General features: G+C 38.3%; 1 protein-coding gene across 1 annotated transcript; it reads left to right on the top strand.

The window, feature by feature from the left end:
* Positions 1-2,324: 2,324 nt before the first annotated feature.
* Positions 2,325-3,692, top strand: LOC147632515 (flavonol synthase/flavanone 3-hydroxylase-like). The gene is made up of 3 exons (XM_086807004.1): positions 2,325-2,420; positions 2,696-2,985; positions 3,410-3,692. Exons 1-3 carry the CDS (start codon positions 2,325-2,327, stop codon positions 3,690-3,692), a joined length of 669 nt encoding a protein of 222 aa, XP_086663130.1.
* Positions 3,693-19,258: the final 15,566 nt, after the last annotated feature.

Below are 19,258 nucleotides of genomic sequence, written 5' to 3'. Positions count from 1 at the left end.
AAGTACTTGATCTCTTGTGCAAAGATTATTAATACCTCTTACACATGACTAGCAGCAATGCTAGCCTTTTGCACATGACTAGTAGCAATGCTCCATCTTCCTAAATTATTATGCTTCTCACTAGATAGAGTTTTCTTAGGCATGAATTTATAACATCCATGAGGCTACTTAAATGTTAATGTCAAATGAGGCCTTGGCATTTAGCAACACTTAAGGAATAATTCATTGTTAGATTTGGGCGAATTCACCATATTCAATGAACTAATCCACTTGAACACTATCTTTGAAAATTCCTGTTTGCATCCTCAAAACTCTTAATACAAGGGTGAACTATCAATTGAGACAAAATAACATCTCTAATGGCATGATCCATCGTAGTAGTGACTTATTTGAAATACCTAGCAAAATCATTGTCGAATTTTTTATCCCTTCTTTTTGCTCACCTCAACATTATGGCATGGCACCTATAGATCCATAGATCTAGCTCTTTGATGATGCTCCGCAAACCTTAATTATTGTGTAATTGTTATGGACACATGCACTATAGTCTCTTAATGCCATTATATTGCATTGGGAAAGGGCCCTTATTGTTTTCTAGCAATACTATCTATTCTCATTTATAGCCTCCATCTAAACAAACCTTGAGGAACAAATTTCAAACTTAAGAACATTGATTTTTAAGGTAAACCATGCTATTAAAAGGTATCAACCACCAAGGTTTTTGGCTATAATAAGTTCCTAAATTACTCCTCAAATGATAGTCACCTAGGATCCCTATCTTATGGTAATTTTGACCATACATTATTGACAAATATGTATTTTGGGCATACAAAAGTACACCTTTTACAAAATTCTAAGATGTGGCGCACCTGGTAGTTGACTCTGCAGTATGGTATTGCGTACACAAAATGGGCTACTGTGGTAGTGGGAGAAGTCCTTTTGTTATAGTGGATGCACTATATTGATGTGATCTTCATAAAAATTCCTTGTACGTAAAATTTGAAGGAGTATCACCTTTGAACCTTAAATATAGGTAAAGTATTTGTATCATGAGAACATGGAATGGGTGGGTGTGTGTGTGTGTGTAGAGAGAGAGAGTGAGAGATGCTTCGTCTGTACACATGTGTGTAAAAATACTTGAATAGTGAATCTTATATAAGGTGAAATTTATAGCATACCTATACATGTGTAAATAGAATAGTGAATGTCATGGTGAATCTCATATAAGGCAAAATCTAGGATGAGACTAACAACGCATAATTTAAAACTATAGTCCTTGCTTTAAGAAGCTATTCTTTTCACGTCCAAAAATAATAGTAGTTGTTGTTTTAAGAATCCTTTGTATTCATGTCAAAAATAATAACTTGAAGTACCAACCTATGCTTTTGGAACCCTTTCTTTTGCTATTATTTTATAAGGGTTATGAATGTGTGAAGGACAAGTTGTTCAAGGATACAATCCTTGGTTCTTAAGGAAACGTTTTTCTCCTCTTCAAAAAATATTAATGGTTACAAGTACAAAAAGAAATATTTTTGGAACCCTTCTTTTCCTCTTTATTGAAGAGGAAACGTTTTTCTCCTCTTCAAAAAATATTAATGGTTATAAGTACAGAAAGAAATATTTTTGGAACCCTTCTTTTCCTCTTTATTGAAGAGAAGTGGGGGCCACAATAGCAGAAATTAAACTTGCTTTTCTAACCAATGAAACAAAGGACAACCATCAAGTTGAAACGGTTTTTATTGAAAAATGCATACGTTACCCACCACGGTCTTATAACTGAAACTTAAAAATTGTTGAATCAATAAATTCAAGCCTTAGCAAATTACAACCGGATTTTCTCAATTTAAGAAGTTGATATTTACATTGAAGGACAGTTTTTTTTTACACTAAGGAAAAATCCTAACTACCCATCATAACTTGTCCTGCTGTGCTGTGTGGCTATTAGAGAGCACACCCATAACTTGTCCTTTATCTGGTGCTGTGCTGTGTGGGTGGTGGCACACCCATAACTTATCCTTTATCTCATGCAGCAGTCAATAGGTTTTTTTTTTAACACTAAGGGAAAATCCCAACTATTAGAGAGCACACCCATCATAACTTGTCATGCTGTGCTGTGTGGATATTAGAGAGCACACCCATAACTTGTCCTTTTATCTCGTGCTATGCTTTGCAGTGCTGTGGCATAGCACACCCATAACTTATCCTTTTATCTCGTGCAACAGCCAGCCAGTGGGTATTTTTATTATTACTTTTCCTTTACACTAAGGGAAAATCCTAACTATTATTGTTCTTATTATTAGAGAGAGCACACTACCGACATCGACATGGCAGCTCGTGAAGTTCCTCCCACCATAGGTGACCGGCACAACGCTGTGCTGCAGGAGCTTTCTCGTGCGTGCGAGGAGTGGGGCTGCTTCCAGGTATAACACACACACTACCTCCTTTATGTCAACCAACATATTTTGAGGGAGGTATTCAGATAGAGCTCACTTGCTATAAAAGCAAAGCTCACCATTGTTTTCGTTCGGATCTTTGAATAAGGAAATGTATGACCAATGTGGGTCTTGTTTGGATGGTTATGTGTGTAGGGAAAGCCTTCTCGACTTTGGGCATGATGTATGACCAATGTGGGTCTTGTTTGGATGGTTATGTGTGTAGGGAAAGCCTTCTTGACTTTGGGCATGATGTACAAAAGCTTGGCAATGATTTGTACGATGCTATGTTCGAGACCCTTATTGGGAAGGAAAGCATGGATAACCACAAAAGCAGAAAAGGGCTTCCCACAATTGAGAGAGCAGTCCTCACCCTCAACTTTTACCCTCCGTGCTTGGACCCCAATGATGGTGCTACTACTGGCTTCAAAGAGCACACAGACGTGGGCACGATGAGGTTGGCGGCTTACAAGTGCAGTCCCCATCTGGTGAATGGGTTGAACTCAAGTATCGACCCAACGTTTTTGTGGATCTCTTGGTGGATCAAATGGAGGTTTGTGACATCTTCAACCTATGTTATAACCACCTCTCTTAGGATATATATACGATATATTACAGTAGCTCAAAGATATTGGGAGCAAGGAGTGCTAGGCGCATGAGATCAATACTCCCCCTCCTCTTCGCCAAACAATAGGTGCATGGGATCAATACTCCCTTCCCCTCCCCTTTGCCAACAACCACACCTCCCCCACCCCCTCCCCACCCAACAATTGGATTAAAAAGAAATGAACCTCACGTAAGGTGAGATATTTATATAATATAATATGTTACACTAATCCCTCCCTTCTTCCAAGGAGTGGGATATAAAGAAATGAACTTCCTCTCAACCTTCTTTATATCCCACCCAAGGAGTGGATATAAAGAAATGTACCTTCCCTAAATACAAAAAAGAAAATGATAATTAAAAGGTCTTACAGGTGTCACCTTGCTGCTGCTGCAGATCTTGACAAATGGCGGTATAGATCCTCTCCCCATCGTGTCATAGTAGCTAATCCAAACAAGTTACGGATCTCTCTTCCCTTTACATTTGGACCTCCAGAGAAAGAATTTATTGCTCCTATTCCTGAGCTCATTAACCATGATTACCCATGCGTGTACCAAGGAGCCACTTTCAAAGAGTACATGATGCGCTACTTCGATACAAGTCTACCGAACCATAAGAAAGGCCTTGAATTTGCCAAGGCCCTTATGGAGAGATAAATGAATAACATGGAACAATAATTATCTTGATTTATTAGTTATGTTCATTTTTCTTTGGACTTATATGGAATATTTATTTGTTTCCTAGAATGAAACAATATCTCATTAATGAAAATAATTATTTAGTGTACATTGAAATATTTTCTATTTTTGAATTGCATGTAGATACAAAGAAGTTTCTTAGGGGCTAAAGATAAATTATACATAAAATAATATACTTTTTAGTGTAAAGATAAACTGTGAAAAAAACTAAATAAAAATGGATAAGTTTTAGTCTTAAAATATATATACATATATATATATATAATTTAATAAAATAGTGCCAATAAATCATACATACATTACACATGTTGCCTTTAAAAAATGGCTACAACTTCTAAAGAGACATTCGTCCCCTCTATATAAGTTAATATGTTTACATTATCTACATTGTGTAAGAAAATATGGTATCAAAAGAAGGAGGATCTTCAAAATACAAAGCATTGAGTTGCAAAAAGAAGTGGATAATAATAAATAATACTTATTTCAAACTTTGATTACAAATTATGGTAGGTCAGCTCATTGTTATGCTATTTGCTACTTCCCTTAGTGCTAAACTTCATTATGGCTAAGATTTCCCTGCATCTCTAGAGGTTTGATAGAAACTCAATATGGAGAGCTTTGTGTGAATGTATGCTCTTGTGTGTGTGTGTGTGTGTGTGTGTAGAGTGTGTGTGTGAGAGCATATCTTGATACAAAGTTTTGTTGGAAATTATTTCATCCCCAGATGGAATTTCCCATCCATATTCATGCTTGTATTTGGCTCCATAATGAAGCCCTGCATTGGCATATCTTAGCAGAGATTTTTCAGCATTTTTTCTATCATTTTTTGGTATTTTTTAGGCATTTTATAGCATTTGTTACTACAACCTTGCTGTCAGCCTACTACTACAGCTAGTCGACAAGCATACTGAGGTACTATAAAAGTGTTAGCTCCCTTTGCCCTCATATCATCTCATTTTTCAGCATTTAATTGAGGTCATTAGCAGCTGCTACTGCTTCTTATCATTGTACAGCTCCTACTACTTTCCTCGTGTGCTCAGATTTCAGTAATAAACATCAGTTTCCAGCATTTACAAGTCTTCTACCTAGGCCTACATTTGTGTTTTATATTTGCTTCACTTTCTTTCATGGTATGAGAGAAAAACGTTGACCTGTGAGCAGAAGAAAGCTGTGTTTTCTATTTTGGAGAGAAGAGGCTTCGACAGTTTGTTGCGTTTTTTGCAGATTTCAGCATAGAAGGTGTTGTGTATTCTTCCGGGAGTAGAGGGTTCCTCAAGAGTGCTGCGTTTTCTTCATCTAACACTTGGGACTATTGTATTTCTGAATTTTCAGCAAAAAGATTACTAATTTTTTTGATTGGCTGAAGCCCTCTTCTAGGTGTTGTGGACAGGGAACTACATCTTGGAGATATTTTCTTCCTCTCCTTTCAGTTTCCCACCCTCCCTTTCTTTCTTCTTGCTATGCACATCCTGAGAGGAGAACTTGCTGATTTTTTTTTCAGTCCCTTTCTTTAGAGAAGGTTTCTTGTCAGAGGACATGGCTTCTTGAGATTTTATACTGCTGATCCTTCTCGTGTTGATTCTCCAGTACCATCATAGCCTGGATCCCTTGCTCCCGCTGCTCTACAAGTGGTTCCTATTCCCAATCTTTCCTCTCTGAGTTTCTCTCATCCAGGTCTTGCTCCCACCCCATGTGAATTTGACCACATCACAACCAACTTACGACCCACAACTTGGTCCAAAATGACCAACTGGCCATATCATCTTATTGGAACCATGTTAAGATATAATGCAATTAGCTACAAACATTGTGCACCCCCCACGACTATCTGAGAACATTTGGACCCTCAAACGAGTCTTGTAATTCAAGAACACTGTGTTCTCGGTTTGCACTTAATCACTAATACATTCACTTAGCTCGCAATAGCATGCATTTGGTCATGTGGCCACCGTCGAATGTCTAAATTGGGAACTGTCGGTTGCCCAAGTGCTCAAAAGCAGTTGCTCCTCATATAAGGGACCTTATAAAATAGAGCATATCCATCACACATAAGTTGGAGAATTGAGCAAATGATTTCCAACAACCCCTCTTAATGTCCACCTGCAGTAGTAGGTAATCTACCTCTTCTGGTCCAACACCGAATTGATGAAGATGGCACTCCTCTTTGAAGAGCCTTTATGAAAATATCTACACAATTTTCTGTTGTTTCTTTGTCATTAGGTAGTAGACAAGCTTCACCTCTCCATCCATGATGAGTAGCTCATGCACAAAATTATATTGTGTATTATATCTCGATGTGCTTCATATGAGCATGAAAAACCGGGCTCTTGGCAAGTGCCATGCAACTCTAATTGTTGCACATCAACATTGTCACTCCCTTTTAAGCAATGCCCATGTCTCCTAAAATCTTTCTCAACTAGACTGCTTTACATGAATCAAAGCATGTTGCGCATCTATTAGAAATTATCATTGTAGGAGGTTTCTTTTCTTGTTGGTCCAGGATGTAATTCCAAACCCAATAATAAAATAGTAACCAAAATTAATTTTTTACTCTACCACAATCTCTTGCCTAATCTAAAATCACAAAATCAAGTCAAGGTATTGCCCAATGTGTAAGAGATTCCATATTTAGTGATACCTTTGATGTAACACCCACATCCCTACCTTCCCAGTACTTCTCTCAAGGCTAATTTCAGAACGTGCTAAGGACACCAACTATAGCAAGGCAGATGTCATGCCATGTATTGCATAGAAAGATCAAACTCTCCACCAACTTTCTATACTCAATCTCTTGTATTCCTTCATATCCACAACTATAGAAACATATTCCATAAAACTTCGCAACAACATCCAATGCCTTCAAAATTTATCCTACAAACTTTTGTAGGAGAAAAGATTCCATCTAATTCTTGCTACACCTCAATCCCCAAACAAAAATGCATAAGCTCAAGATCTACCATTTTAAACTCTGAACTCAACATGTCCTATGTTTAGATCTTCTCTTCATGATTTTTTGTCATAATGAGATCGTCCACATATAAGACAATGATGAGGTATCTTCGTTACTCTAAGAAAATATAAAAATTTGTATTTGATGGGCTTTTAAAAAGATTAATACTTACAAATAAGGCATCTATTTACTATTACCAGGGTCGAGGGGCCAAAATGTTTCAACCCATACAATGTCTACACACCTTATTGTCTGAATTGGATATCTCAAACCAAGTTAGTTGTATCACATAAATCTCAGCCTTGAGATGGCCGTTTAGAAATGTCGGCTTCACATACATTTGCAATATCCCATAAGTGGCCAAGGGTAGTATTGTATGAATAATGTGTATGAGTAGTGGTTAATCTAGCTGTGGGGGGTGAACGTCTCCTAAAAGTTAAACCCTTCAGCCAAGAAAAACCCTTCACCCACCATGAGCTTTTCCTTATACTTATCCAATGTACCATTAGAATTTTACTTGGCCTTCTAAACCTGCTTGGTGCCAGTAACCTTCCATTTTGGAGGACTTTCCATAAGATCCCAAGTTTGTTTCTCATGATTAAGTCATAGTTTGATTGTATAGCCCCCCTCTAGTTTGCATATGCTAATCTTTTCTCTAAGATGTTTTCTCTTGTACTTTTATTATCTTAGACTTCAAGGCCATATTGACAATGTGAGTTGAGGCCCTCTTTGTCGCCTCTATTCTCTTAGATTTGCTAATATCTATTGACTCTTGTGTGATTGCCAATGGAGCTTTCCCATCCAAAAGCTACTTCACTCGTTTTAAGGATATGTTACATCATTGCATAGGCTGCCATAGCCAAGGAGGGCTCCGAGCTCTTAGTCACCACCTAACCATAGAGGAATGTGGATAAGTGTCCACACTGATGGGCTTATATAGTGGTCTACCTGCCCACACTAGCCCCACCTCCCACGATCCTCTAACCCAAGAACCTCATGCCTGAACCCCAGAAAGACTCACCACACATGCTCCGGCATGCGGACTCTGTGTCCGATCGAGCTCTGTCCACTGCTACTACAAGTGACTCACGCATGCTGTTATTACAGGCTACATGATATTACTCCCCCCTTCTAGAGAGTTTTTGTTCGCAAAAACAAATTAGGAAACATTGTTGATAAGCAAATTTAGTTGTTCTCACTTGAGACCTTTTCTAGTTTATCCTTTCACTTAACAAATGTACATAGTAAACCTCATTTTTTAATCTCTAAACCAAAACTTCAAGTAAAACTACGTGCCCTAGTTTTTGCATGCCACTAGCACAAAATTTAGATGTACTTGAGATCTCTTTGGGAACTCAAGTTTGTACACTACACTACCAACCATTTTTAGACTATGCTACTAAATATTTCTAGACTACACTACCATGCTACACTACCAACTTGTTGACTCTTCTCCTTGCATATCTCTACAACCGTAGGAGATCTAGATTAGAGTCCATAAAACAACGTCAATGGAGTAAATCTAGTTATGAACAATAAAAAACAGATTCTTGGGGTGAGAAGTACTCCTCTCCACTAGATTATTCATCTATGCACAAGCATATCCTCTAGAACCTCGTTGGGTTTTCAGTTTTATTACCTTCAATCTACGGATGGTTGGCCTCACTCTTACTTAGAGTGATATTTAACCTTTGAAGGTTTTCCTTCAAAGATGATTATCAAACTTTCTATCTCTACCTAACACTATATCTTGGCCTTTTTGCTTTTCCCTTCAAGAAGAGTTTTTGTCCACAAAAATGGTTTAGAAAGTTATAAACAAGTGTTTGTATGTAGACCATATGGTCATTTACGCTTGTAACTTCCCTAAGTACTATGACAAGGAAAGCAAGACACACAACACATATTTTCTCTAAGTCTACGACCAAGGAAACATGCAACACTCATGTTTCATCTAGAACACCAAACCATAGTTACCACTTGAAACTATGAAAGATGTCAATAAAACACATATTACTACTAAGGCATTGAATAACATCATGCCTTTAGTGTAAGATTCCTCCCCCAACCCCCTTTTTTATGTCTAGTATCTTCCCCTGTAATCAATCCCTCTTCAGAAATATAAAGACCTTGTTTCTAACTGTTTTAGCCTAGAGAGAGAAAATTATTCTAGAGAGAGAATATTCAGATTATGAATATTTTTGGATAGAAAAATAACTCATCTTATTAAAATAAGTTCCCCTGAAATAGAAATTCAAAAAGAATTTTCCAATGTATAATTGGAATTAATTGGAAATGGGTATAAAGGACCTTAGTCTAAGGGTCTAGATTTTCAGAAATTTTTGGATTATGGTCCAATTAAGTTTCCTATGGGCCAATAGCATCAAGCCATGTGTAGGGAGGAGATAAATCCAATTTGTAAAAGAAGATACCCAAAAATGAGTAAATGCTCACATAAGCTATGAGCAATAGAATTTTGACACATATGTAAGGAAGGGGAGTTCTTTAAAGGAGGTGCATATTTCACATGCTTGAATGAGTTTTAAGTTCAAAAATAATGTGATATTTTTATCTCTCATATCTCTTGAACCAAACCAAATCAAAATGGAACCAAATCGAATCAAAAAGTAACCAAACTAGGTCCAAATCTAGTCCAAATTCAACCAAACTGACTTGGAAAATTCTAGAATCAGTTTGTTTGGTTAGGAGCTCAATTTTTTCTATAAATAGAAACCTTCCCTTGTTAAAAAAGATATAGTGTCTTATGCATTGTTACTCTACTCCACCTAAGCCAAGAACTATGAATTCTTTAATAATTCACTAGTTTTTGACACTTCTCTCTTTCTTAAATCCCCATTGGTGACTCCATCAACATACTAAACCAATTGATTGGTTGGGGGCCTCTACCGTGATCAAAGAATCAAGCAAATTATAAGATAAGTATAGTGAAATTTGATCTTTTCTATAATTTCTCAATGATTCTCTCTTCTCAACCCCTCTCAAGCTTGAGAAGCTTAATTGATATGGTTTTTGAAATGCTATTGAAGTTAATTAATTAATGATAGTAAAGAATTACATAAAATTCTATTTATATTTAATTCTAATGGTTTTTCTCTCTCTCACTTAAGAAATGGTCATACTCATGACCCTTTTCAATCCAAATGAAGCTTTTCATAAGGCTTTTTCTTAATCCAAGATTAAGCTATGCTTGAGGCCAAATTAATGGCTTTTTTCTATACTTTTAGTTTATGTATATCGATGATTCAATCCATTATGGATTGATGAACCAATTAGAGACCATTCTAATTATTTCCTTAATGATAAGCCTTATCCCTTAGAAAAAAATTGAGACTTATCAGTCATAGTAGCGGAGCTATGGCAAAATTTTTATAGAAATTACGCATAAAATAATTTCATTCAAAGCATAAAAGGAGGACTTCCTACCATATTATAGGAACTATCATCCTAGATTAATTAAAAGAATTTTATTAGGCATGGAGATGTGGATGTTTGCATGTAGATGTAGATGTATGGATGTGAGTGTGAATGTGGAGGTGGATGTATGCATGGAGATGTGGATGTATGCATGTAGAAGTAGATGTATAGATGAGGATGTGGATGTGGAGGTGGATGGATGCATGTAGATGTAGATGTATAGATGTAGATGTGAATGGAGATGTGGATGTATGCATGTAGATGTAGATGTATAGATGTAGATGTGGATGTGGAGGTGGATGGATGCATGTAGATGTAGATGTATAGATGTAGATGTGAATGGAGATGTGGATGTATGCATGTAGATGTAGATGTATAGATGTAGATGTGAATGGAGATGTGGATGTATGCATGTAGTTGTAGATGTATAGATGTAGATGTGGATGTGGAGGTGGATGTATGCATGTAGATGTAGATGTGGAGGTGGATGTATGCAGGTAGATGTAGATGTATAGATGTAGATGTGGATGTGGAGGTGGATGGATGCATGTAGATGTAGATGTATAGATGTAGATGTGAATGGAGATGTGGATGTATGCATGTAGATGTAGATGTATAGATGTAGATGTGGATGTGGAGGTGGATGTATGCATGTAGATGTAGATGTGGATGTAGATGTGGAGGTGGATGTATGCATGTAGATGTAGATGTATAGATGTGGATGTGAATGTGGAGGTGGATGTATGCATGTAGATGTAGATGTATGGAGGTGAATGTGAATGTGGATGTGGATGTATGCATAGAGATGTGGATGTATGCATGTAGATGTGAATGTACGCATATAGATGTGGATGTATGGATGTGAATGTGCATGTAGATGTGGATGTATGGATGTGGATGCATGAATGTGCATGTAGATGTGGATGTGAAAATAGATGTATGGATGTATGGATGTGAATATATGATATGTGATGTGAAGGAATCTGAAGTGATGAGATGGAAAATGAGGTGATGGGATGAGTATACATATAAATGGAATATGGAATAAGTAATGTAGATTGATGAGGGATAATGTGGAAAAATGAAAGTGAAAATAGAAATTATATTGTAAACTGTTTGTAAATGCTGTTTGTAAATGACTGTTTTATGTCAAGAATGCTGGGGGAGCATTTTGACCGTCTTGTGATTAAGGTCGTGGACCTAACTGATAAAGTTGCAACTGCTGATGGAGAGTCAATGAAGGACGTCTCGCGTAGCAAGGTCGACCGAGGTCTTGACCAGCCTCGGTGCGATTAAAATGGTGAGCTTCCGGTACGGTGGATGAGGGGCCAAGGAAGCGGCCTATGAGTGAAGCGCTAGGTCACCTGCGAAGGATCCTAGAGGGTGCTGACCATACGGTGCTCGGGCTCTGGGTCGCCTAGGATACCCACGCGTGCGTCGAGGAAGATATTGGAACAGAGTTGGAGTTGTTTTCTGAAATCGGGCATGGATCTGGTTGATTGACCTTGCTGGTCTTCAATGGATGAGTCCATGGCTCTTTATATGGATCTGTTGGTTGATCTTGCTGATCTTCAATGAGAGTCCATCTTGATAAGTGATTATATTGCCGAGTATTATGGGCTAGGGATTAGGAAACGACCCCTGAGTGGATAGGTGGTGAGCGTCCTAGTTGCCAATGATGCCATAGATACTCTGATGAAGGAATGATGGGAAAATTAAGAATCAACTGGATAAATTGGAAGATGGTGATCAGTGATACTACGTTTTTATTAAAGGATTGTTTTAAACTGGTTGAATCTGTGAAAAAGGCAATTTCATATTGGGTGTGTGAGTGGTGTGACTAGTTTTATTTTTGCATGAACATCCGGCTAGGGGGCCTTGGAACTCTTTTCCTTGGTACCTGGGACAAAACCTAACCAAATTCTTAATTGGATCCCATCACTACAGTGGTTGGGCGGTTGGCTAACCCATGGGATCGGATGGGGTTAGGCTGGACTGATGGATCCGTAAATCGAGACTCAAACTTTGGTTTTTACGATAGATAAAATAAATCCCGGACAGTAACTGTTCTATGGATAGGAATCAACGGCTGTGCCTCTTGAATGGGGAAAAAAGTGTTGATCCCAATGATCCAAGTGCAAGTTTCTTCCTTGATCTGACCAAGTATCTTATAGATGTAATTGGATCAGCTCAATCAGAAATGATCTTGACTACGTTAGAGTATTAAGCTATCCTGGTGGAATCGCCCGTGCTTTCCGGTAAAGGAAGTTTTTTCGGGGTCGGTTTTGGAACAACCGACGGATTAGTCTCTTATTCGGATATCCGTGGGTGAGGCCCCGAATGTGGGGCCCCTGTCCTGCGCGAGAAGTGCTACTTCCGCTGCTAGTATCCCGAATCTGTTGCTCGGTGGAAACAGGGATCTTACAGTTGGTATCAGAGCATTTGGTTAATAAAGATCAACTGAGAAGGCAAATATGTCAAAAATTTATCAAGAAACACAAAAAGGTTATAATTGTGTGATATAATTCATACAATTTGATATTCAAACTGAAATTCATAAATTTATAATTGGTTCTTTAGATGGAAGTACCGCAATTATATAGAATCCCTGACTTGCTTGAGGCCTTGACATGATAGTATTTACCTTATAATTCCAAGGGCCGTGACTCAGCTCTTTACTGATAGTATATACGAGTAAATCTAAGACTTGAAATTATAAGCGTTAATGCTATCTAGATGATGATTTCGAATGTGATTGATATGATTTTTAATTCTGTTTGAGAATGGATGAATTGATTTGGATTCTGATTGAAAATTCTAATTGAAAAATGATGATTTTTAAAAATTAGTTGAAATATAATGAAACCACAATGAGGAGGAATGGGCCGAGTCCCTGTGATGATATTCATAACTAGAATGATGATAATGAATTCAGCAAATCACTATGAGATTAGTGGGTTGTGTTGTTAGATTGCTACTGTTAATACTTGACCGGTAGATCAAGTTAAGGGATGTCAAATTGAGAACTTGCTTGATTGAAATTTCCGTGGAGGAATGTTCCGAAGGAAACTTTTCGGTCTAATGGACCATTATCATGTTAAAGATATGAATGACATGATCTGAATGAATTGTTATTTAATGATGAGTTCTATATAAGGGATATTTATCCCAGTGTTCTGTTGGGTTGACCAGAATATAAGGAACCCCAGAATAAAATTGGATCTTAAGAAAAAGAGCTGTCCTCTACCTTGCGAGATGAGGACATCTCGCACTTTTTAAGTGGGGTAGAATGTAAGATTCCTCCCCAGCCTTCGAGGTATATAGGAGTAAGAATCTCCCTTTCTGATCTTATAACTATTCCCTCTCTAAAATAAAAGAAAGTTCTGTTTAAAAAAGGAAGACCCTTTTCCTAGAATACTTCTCAGGAGTCCCACCTGTTTTAAGGATTTAGAACAATGAGTTCAGAAGTGAGAATCGGTGTTTTGGATACCAAGGTTTTGGTTTTCATTCGAGTACGACCCAAAAGAAGTTCTTTATCTCTTGGGGAGTATAAGAAGTTATCCTCCAGATATTGTGACCTTATATCTGAATTCAATGAAAGTAGGTGACTTAGCCTACAAGTTTCTTTTATCTCCTCATCTCAAAATTCTTAATGCCTTCTATAGAAAAATGTGTCAAACTCAAATCATGGAAAGACGGTAAAACTTCAGTGGCAAGTTACCGTTGGCTTCTAGGTTACGCTAGCTCCTTCAGATGCATAAGAGAAATTCTTTTATTCTAAAAGTGAAATTACTACTAAATTGGATTTATGCATGGAAAGATGCATAAAGAATTTATTTTAACCCAAAAGTGTTATTCTCATCAATTTTGATTTTATGCATAGAAAGATGCAAAAAGAAATCTATTTTTAGTTCAAAAGAGTTATTTTCATCAATTTTGATTTTATGCATGAAAGATTGAATTTTAATTCAAAAGTGTCATTCTCATTTAAAATGAATTTATGCATAGGAAGATGTATAAAAGATTGATTTTTATTTCGAAAGTGTTATTCTCCTTAAAATGAAATTTACGCATAAATAGATGCGTAAAGAAGTCTTATATCAAAAATAAGAATTTCTCTTGAAAGAATAGATGTAGATGTATGTATGTGAAGGATGTATGGGAAAGGAAAGATGTATATGTATGTGATAAGTATGAAAATGGATGTATGAATGTGAATGTGGATGTGGATGTATGAATGTGAATGTGGATGTGTGGATGTGGAAATGGAAGTGTGGATGTATGAATGTGGATGTGGATGTATGAATGCGGATGTGGATGTGGATGTATGAATGTGAATGTGGATGTGTGGATGTGGAAATGGAAGTGTGGATGTATGAATGTGGATGTGGATGTATGAATGCGGATGTGGATGTGGATGTGGATGTATGAATGTGAATGTGGATGTGTGGATGTGGAAATGAAAGTGTGGATGTATGAATGTGGATGTGGATGTATGATTGTGAATGTGGAAATGGATGTATGGATGTAGATGTGAATGTGGATGTATGGATATATGAATGTGAATATGGATATATGAATATGGATGTAGATGTGGGTGTGGATGTATGAATGTGGATGTGAAAATGGATGTATGGATGTGGATGTGAATGTGGAAATGGATGTATGGATGTAGATGTGAATGTGGATGTGTGGATGTGTGGATGTATGGGTGTGGATGTGGAAATGGATGTATGAATGTGGATGTGGATGTGGATGTATGAATGTGAATGTGGATGTGTGGATGTGGAAATGGATGTATGGATGTGGATGTGAATGTGAAAATGGATGTATGAATGTGGATGTGGATGTGGATGTGGATGTGGATGTGGATGTGGATGTATGCATGTGAATGTGAATGTGGATGTATTCATGTGGAAGTGGATGTATGGATGTGGATATGGATATGTATGTATGAATACGGATGTGGAAGTGGATGTATGGATGTGGAAGTACGAATGTGGATATGTATGTGGAATAATGAATGCGAATGTGTATGTGAAATGATGTGACGTTGATATAAGTGAATGGATGAGATGTGATGGCATGTGAATTGGGATGTGAATAAATGATATGTGATGTGAATGAATCTGATGTGATTGGATAAGAATGAGTACACATATAAATGGAATGTGGAATAAGTAATACGGATTGATGAGGGATAATGTGGAAAGATGAGAGTTCATTATAGAAACTGTATTTGTAAACTGTTTGTAAATGACTGTTTTATGTCAAGAATGCTGGGGAAGCATTTTGACCGTCTTGTGATTAAGGTCGTGGAGATCTAACTGATAAAGTTGCAACTGCTGAGAACAGAGAGTCAATGGAGGACGTCTCGTGTAGCAAGGTCGGCCGAGGTCTTCTAGCCTCGGTTCGATTTAAATAGTGAGCTTCCGGTACGGTGGATGAGGGACAAAGGAAGCAGCCTATGAGTGAAGTGCTAGGTGACCTGCGACGAGGGATCCTAGAGGGTGCTGACCATACGGTGCTCGGGCTCTGGGTCGTCGAAGATACCCACACGTGCATCCTGGAAGATATTGGAACAAGGAGTAAGAGTTGTTTTCTGAAACATGGATCTAGTTGATTGACCTTGCTGGTCCTCAACTGATGAGTCCATAGCTCTCTTATATAGATCTGTTGGTTGATCTTGCTGATCTTCAACGAGGATTCCATCTTGATTTTTATAAGTGAATAATTGCTGGGTACTATGAGCTAGGAACTATCGAAAAGGCCCCTGAGTGAACAGGTAACCAATGATGCCATAGATACTCCGATGAAGGAATGATTGGAAATAAGGATTTAACCAGAGATTTTGAGGATTGTGATCAGTGACACAATGGTTTCATTAAAGGATTGTTTTAAGATAGCTGATGTTGAAAAAAAGACAATTTCATATTGGGTGTGTAAGTGGTGTGACTAGTTTTACGTTTGCATGAACATCTAGCTAGGGGGCCTGGGAACTCTTTTCCCTGGTACCTGGGACAAAACCTAACCAAATTCTAAATTGGATGTTCTTACATTTATCCAAGAACACTTTACACATCTTTTTTTGCAACGAAGTTGATTTTTACATAGACAACGTCTATGTGATGTATAGTGTCTATGCACTACTAGAAAATCAAGAGATGTACACCAATGAGCGTACCACTCCCATCCCACAAACGAGTAGATACATGCCTATCCACATGTCTACTCCTGAAACCACTTTGGTTGCTTGGCAATACATATCTATGTCTCTACCGCCAACCATGTCTCTACGAACATGTTTATGCGCTATCTATGGTCACATCCAAAAGCTAATAGCACCATCCAGACACACCTCTTCAAGTGTGATCTCACTAGACACATCTACTAGGTGAAACGATATCGTAAACCATTTCAATTCTAGGAAATTCTAAGATCCCTAGCCCCACCGCACAACAAATTCAGGGGTGCTAGCAACGGAAGTAGCACTTCTTGCACAGTGCAGGGTCCCACACTCAGGGCCTTGCCCACGGATATCCGGACAAGGGACTAATCCATCGATTTTTCCAAAACCGAACCCGGAAAAACTTCCTTTGCCCGGAAAACACGGGCGATTCCACCAGGATAACTTTTCCCTAACGTAGTCAAAAGCCTTAATTAACTGAATTGATATGACCGAACTCGTAAGTTCCATAGTCAGATCAAGGGACAGATTGCACTTGGATCATAGAGATCAACACTTTTTTTCCTATCGAGAGGCACAGTCGTTGATTCCTTTTTCCATAGAACAATTACTATCCGGGATTTACTTCATCTAGCGTACTACAATAAAAATTGAGTCTCATTTTACGGATCCATCAGTCCAGCCTAACCCCATCTAGTCCCATGGGTTAGCCAACCGCCCAACTACATCTGAGGTCATTTTGGGCTCCGTTTTTGCATTACAAGTTCTGCACAGGTGTTTTCGTCATTTTGTGCAGAAATTTTGACAGTGCAGTTTTTTGCAAAACAGGGATACGTATTCTATTATGGATCGTGCTACATAGAACGAGTTGTTTTCTGTTTAGTCTTTGCTTCATTACAAGTAGCTTTTGCATCAGTTTCAGTCAGTGGCCATGGTGGCTGATAACAGCAATGATGTATTTCGCATGTTGCCTGCTTGCTGATGACAAATTGGATGGAGACAACAACTACCCACTTTGGGCATACATGATGCAGCATGTCTTGGTTGCAAAAGGAGTGTGGAACATTGTTCAGGGTATGGATGTACGTCTAGGTTCTGTGGATGTAGGATCTGTTGAGGATGTTGCAGGTTCTAGCAGCTCTATTATTGCTGCTGTTTTACCCACTGCTGAACAAGCTCGTAAAGATGCGCAAGCTCATGCCTTGATTGCACTTTTTGTCAAATGGTACATCACTCCACATATTCGTTCAGCTAAAACAGCAAAACAGGCTTGGGATATTCTAGCTAGTTTGTATGCAGGTCGTATAACGAGGTAAAAATCTCTTACTTACGTAAAGAGCTAGAATCGAAGCCTATGTAGGAAGATGATGACATGAATGTTTTTCTTGCTGAGATTAAAGATCTCAAGGAACAATTGATTTCTGCAGGTGAGATTATTCCCGATCATTCTCTTGTGCAGACTGTTCTTGATGCTTTACCTGAGTCATATCAGACTTTTGCTTCCACGTGAAGACTTGTTACTAAGGACAGACCTGATGTTGTCAAGTATGATACTTTAGTCAACAAGCTCTTGCAAGAAGCGCAGTCCAGGCAAAACAGGGCTAGGCAGCGTGCAGTTGATCAGGCATTTGTTGCTGCCAACAGAGAAAAAGTTGTAAGGTAGCCCCTTCCATTGTTTCTTCTCCTATTAGTAGGTCTGCAACTTCTTCTCCTTCCACAGGTAGCAACACCAGGTCTGAGAAGGCTCTTGATAAAGGCAAGAAAAAGATCAGGTGCAACTATTGTAAGGCAACTGATCATGTCATTAAGAATTGCCCTAAGCTAAAGACTAAAGAGGCAAAGAAGAAAGAGTCAAATACAACCACAATAGCGGATGCTTCTACAAATGCAGATTCTGCAAATGTTGTGCAGGATACAGAATGGGCTTTTAGCGTGTATTGCCAGTATGATCCATCTGTACATAATGCATGTTTGGCAGTTTCTCTTGACTCTGATGTATGGTATTTTGACACTGGTGCTACAAAGCACATTACCTCGCATCGTGATATGTTCACTTGTCTTGAGGCTGTCCCTAATGGGAATATTGTTACATGTGCCAATAATGCTTCTTCCCCAGTGAAGGGCGTTGGTAAAATTATGCTTACTGCTGCAAATGGCAGCGCTTTCACACTTTCAGATGCTTTGTATGTGCCAGGGATAAAGAAGAATCTATTGTCTATCTCTGCGCTTGCTAGACTTGGACTTGTAATCAAATTTGTGGGATGACAGATGTATTGTTCATGATTTGACTTCTGGTGATATGATTATTGCATCTGGCACCTTGTTTCGTGGGCTGTATAGGCTCAATTCTTATGACAAGTGTGTGGAAGATTTAGCAAATGTCGTTTATGATGAAAAGGCAGTTTCAGATGCAAAACTATGGCATGCTCGTTTTGGTCATCTGAACTTTGCTAGTTTGCAGAAATTTGATATGGTTGCTTCATTGCCCCCTCTTGAGGCACCATTGAAACATGTTTGTGAAGGCTGTATTTTGGGCAAAATGCAGCGTTCTACGTTTCCAAGGATGGTTCTGTGTGGGCCACTCGCAAATTGCAACTTGTACATAGTGATGTATGTGGGCCTATGCAAACTCCGTCATTTGGTAAACACTTGTACTTCGTGACTTTCATTGATGATTACTTAAGGCATGCATGGGTATATCCACTGAAGGCAAAGTTCAAAGTGTTTTTGTGCTTCAAATAGTTTTTGCTTATGGTTGAAAATGTATCCAATTGTACTGTGGGCACCCTCTGTTCTGATCGACGAGGGGGGGAGTACATGTCTAAAGAGTTTGATACAATTCTAGCTAGTCGTGGGATAAAACACCAATGTACAGTGCCGTATACCCCTCAGCAAAATGGTGTTGCTGAGAGGAAAAATAGGTCACTTATGGAGATGGCACGATGTATGGTCAAG

This window comes from Cibotium barometz, chromosome 13 (assembly GCF_041138505.1).
Source record: "Cibotium barometz isolate CiBa-2024 chromosome 13, ASM4113850v1, whole genome shotgun sequence".
NCBI classification, from domain to species: domain Eukaryota; kingdom Viridiplantae; phylum Streptophyta; class Polypodiopsida; order Cyatheales; family Cibotiaceae; genus Cibotium; species Cibotium barometz.
Note: the sequence above shows the minus strand (reverse complement) of the source record. Positions and strands in the feature narration are given on the sequence as shown.